Source organism: Cebus imitator, unplaced genomic scaffold, assembly GCF_001604975.1.
Source record: "Cebus imitator isolate Cc_AM_T3 unplaced genomic scaffold, Cebus_imitator-1.0 Scaffold104, whole genome shotgun sequence".
Classification (NCBI taxonomy): Eukaryota; Metazoa; Chordata; class Mammalia; order Primates; family Cebidae; genus Cebus; species Cebus imitator.
In genome coordinates, this window is record NW_016107419.1 from 6,245,917 (window position 1) to 6,249,659 (window position 3,743).

The 3,743-nt window shown below is 38.7% G+C and overlaps 1 protein-coding gene across 5 annotated transcripts in view; it reads right to left on the reverse strand.

Annotated features, from left to right (window-relative positions):
• CCDC186 (coiled-coil domain containing 186) overlaps positions 1-3,743 on the reverse strand; it is a 55,057-nt gene that overhangs the window by 29,831 nt on the left and 21,483 nt on the right. For all 5 annotated transcript variants that reach the window (XM_017537639.2, XM_017537635.2, XM_017537636.2 and 2 more), the window contains one exon: positions 357-485. In XM_017537639.2, the coding sequence (XP_017393128.1) occupies positions 357-485 (129 nt within the window). The remainder of the gene's footprint in view (positions 1-356; positions 486-3,743) is intronic.

Consider the following 3,743-nt stretch of genomic DNA (forward strand, 5'->3'; position numbering starts at 1 on the left):
GCCTCCCAGGTTCAAGTGATTCTCCTGCCTCAGTCTCCCAGGTAGCTGGGACTACAGGCATGTGCCATCATGTCTGGCTATTTTTTGTACTTTTAGTAGAGATGGGGTTTCACCATGTTAGCCAGGCTGGTCTTGAACTCCTGATCTGAGGCAATCCACCTGCCCTGGCCTCCCAAAGTGCTGGGATTACAGGCGTGAGCCACCGCACTCAGCCTAATGGTCTACTTTGACATAAAAGAATTACCTATTATTAATACAATAGAGATGTCCAAAACAGTCTTAACAGTGTTAGCTTATTTTAACAAACAAGAGTCACCAGAGTATCAGGTTAATAATGGCAACGATGTGAGAAATACCTGTTCCAACCGTTGGGCCATCTCTTTGTGTAATTGCTGAACTGCATTTTTAGCTGCAATGTCTTGAGCTACTAGTTTGTCTTTGGAAGCTTTAACTTCTTTATTAAGTTCTTCTATTCTTGATTCTAACTGTAAAGAAAATTATTTCCAAATTATTTTTATAGCTATACCAAACAGACCACCAATACCACAAATACATATAAGCAAAGTAAATAAATGTAAAGAATACAATGAATATACTTCAGCTATACAAATAAAAACTTTTAGCAATGTTTCTACATCTCACTGAAATTTAGTAAAAATCTGAAGATTTGGTTAAGGTATCTGGCAACCCCCAGAATATCCACTAAAGAATAACATAGAGGGATATAGTAGTCCCGACTTATCTGTAGCTTCACTTTCTATGGTTTCAGCAACCTTCAGTCAACCACAGTCCAAAAATATTAAATAAAAACTTCCAGAAATAAACAGTTCATAAGTTTTTAATTGCATGCTATTCTGAGTATCGTGATGAAATCTTGTGCTGTCTCACTATGTCTCACTCAGACTGTAAATCATCCCTTTGTCCAGCATGTCCGCAATATACATACTACCTTCCAGTTAGTCACTTAGTAGCCATCTTGGTTACCAGATTGACTATGGCAGGACAACAGTGCTTGTGTGCAGCAACCTTTAGCCCATAATAATTAGTTTACTTATCAGTGGCACCAGAGTACAAGAATAGTGATGTTGGCAATTCACATGTGCCAAAAGAGGCTGTAAAGTGCTTCTTTTAAATGAAAAGGTGACTTAATAAGGAAAGAAAAAATCATATGCTGAGGTTGCTAAGATCTACAGTAAGAATGAATCTTCTATCCATGAAACTGTGAAGAAGAAAAAAGAAGTTCATGCTATTTCTGCTGTCACGCCTCAAACTTCAAAAGTTATGGCCACAGTGCATACGTGCTTTGTTAAGATGGAAAAGGCCAGGCAGAGTGGCTCATGCCTGTAATCCCACAGCTTTGGAAAGCTGAGGGAGAAGTGCCTAGGTCAGGAGTTCAAGACCAGCATGGTTAACACAGCAAGACCCGATCTCTACAAAAAATTTAAAAAATTAGCTGGGCATAGTGATGCATGCCTGTAGTTCCATCTACTCAGGAGGGTGAGGCAAGAAGATTGCTAGAGCCCAGGAGTTTGAGGCTATGGTGAGCTATGAACCCGCCATAGTACTCCATCCTGGTCATCAGAGTGATGAGACACTGTCTCTCTTAAAAAAAAAAAAAAAAAAGTGATTGCTTTTCAGCCTTTTGGCTAAGATCAAGTGTAAAAAAAGAAGACGAAAAAGGCATTAATTTGTCAGAAGCAGACATAAACAGGAACATGTTTTGATTAATGGCAATAAGGTTCAGTACTATCAGCAATTTCATGCATCTACTTGGGATCTTGGAATAAATTCCCCTCAGATAAGGGGGAACTGCTGTACTGTATAGTGAAAATATCATGAAAGAAATTTAAATGTCATATTAGACAACATTCATTTAATGCAAAAGAAGGCAGTGAAGGAGGAATAGGGGAACCAAAAAAGACATGACACATTGAAAATGGAAGATATGGCAGACATAAATCCCGCTGTCAATAATAACATTAAATGAAAGTGGATTTAATAATCATACCAGGCTGGGGGTGGTGGCTCATGCCTGTAATCCCAGCACTTTGGGAGGCCAAGGCATGTGGGTCACTTGAGGTCAGGAGTTCAAGACCAGCCTGGCCAACATGGTGAAAACCCGTCTCTACTACAAATACAAAAAAATTAGCCGGATGTGGTGGTATGTGCCTGTAATCTCAGCTACTCAGGAGGCTGAGGCAGGAGAATCTCTTGAACCTGAGAGGCGGAGGTTGCAGTAAGCCAGGAACATGCCATTGTCCATCTCAAAAAAAAAAAAAAAAAATCATACCAAAAGGCAGAAATTAACAGACTAAATTTTAAAAAACAATATTCAACTATATGTTGTCTATAGAAGGCACTTTATTAAGTTTCAAAATGCAAATCAATTGAAGAGTGGGAAAAAACATATCATGCAAACAGCAATCACAAGGAAGGAAGAGTGGTTATACCTACATAAAAAAACAGACTAAAATAAAGAATGTTACCAGCGATAAAGAATATTTCATAAAAATAAAAATATCAAGCCATCAGAAAGATCCAACAGATAAATGTACATACATCTAACAATGTAGCATCAAAATACATGAGGCAAAAACTAACAGAAATAAAAGGGGAAACAGACAAGTCAACAACAGTTAGAGATGTCACTATGCTACTTTCAATAATGAATAGATTTAGGCAGATGATTAACACAGAAACAGGAGACTTAAACACCACGAAACAATGGAGTCTAATACATCTATACAATAATCCACCCAGGAACAGCAGAATATACATTTTCATCAGGTACACATGGAATATTCTCCGTGATAGAGCATATGCTAGGTTACAAACAAACTTTCATAAATTTAAAAGATTAAAATTATATAAAGCATGTTCTCCAACTATAATAAAATGAAACAAGGCCTCAGAAACAAAGAAATTTGGGAAATGCATAAATTTGTAAAAATTAAACCACATACTCCTAAATAAACACAGAAGAAATTGCAAGGGAAATTAGGAAGTACTAGGTGATTAATGAAAATGAAAACATAATATACCACAACTTAGGGGACACATCTAAAGAAATGCTTAGAGGAAAATTTATAACTTCAAATACCTATATTAAAAAAGAAAGGGGGCTGGGCACAGTGGCTCACGCCTATAATCCCAGCACTTTGGGAGGCTGAGGCGGGCGGATGACCTGAGGTCAAGACTTCGAGACGAGCCTGGCCAACATGGGGAAACCCATTTCTACCAAAAATACAAAAATTATCTGGGTGTGGTGGGGGGCACCTGTTATCCCAGCTACTTCAGAGGCTGAGGCAGGAGAATTGCTTGAACCCAGGAGGTGGAGGTTGCAGTGAGCCGAGATTACGCCACTGCACTCCAGCCTGGGCAACAAGAGTGAAACTGTGTCTGAAAAAAAAAAAAGATAAAAGGGTATCAAATCAATAACCTAAAATTCCATCTTAAGACACTAGAAAAAGAGCAAACTAAACTGAACACCAAGAGGAGGAAGAAAATAAGAAATAGAATGGAAATCAATGAAATAAAGAATAGAAAAACAGAGACAAGGCTGGGTGTGGTGGCTCATGCCTATAATCCTAGCATTTTGGGAGGTTGAGGCAGGTGGGTCGCTTGAGCTCAGGAGTTTGAGACCAGCCTGGGCAACATAGTGAAACACTGTCTCCACATAAAAATACAAAAATTAGCTGGATGTGGTGCTGCATGCCTGTAGTGGGAGGCCGAGGTAGGAAGAT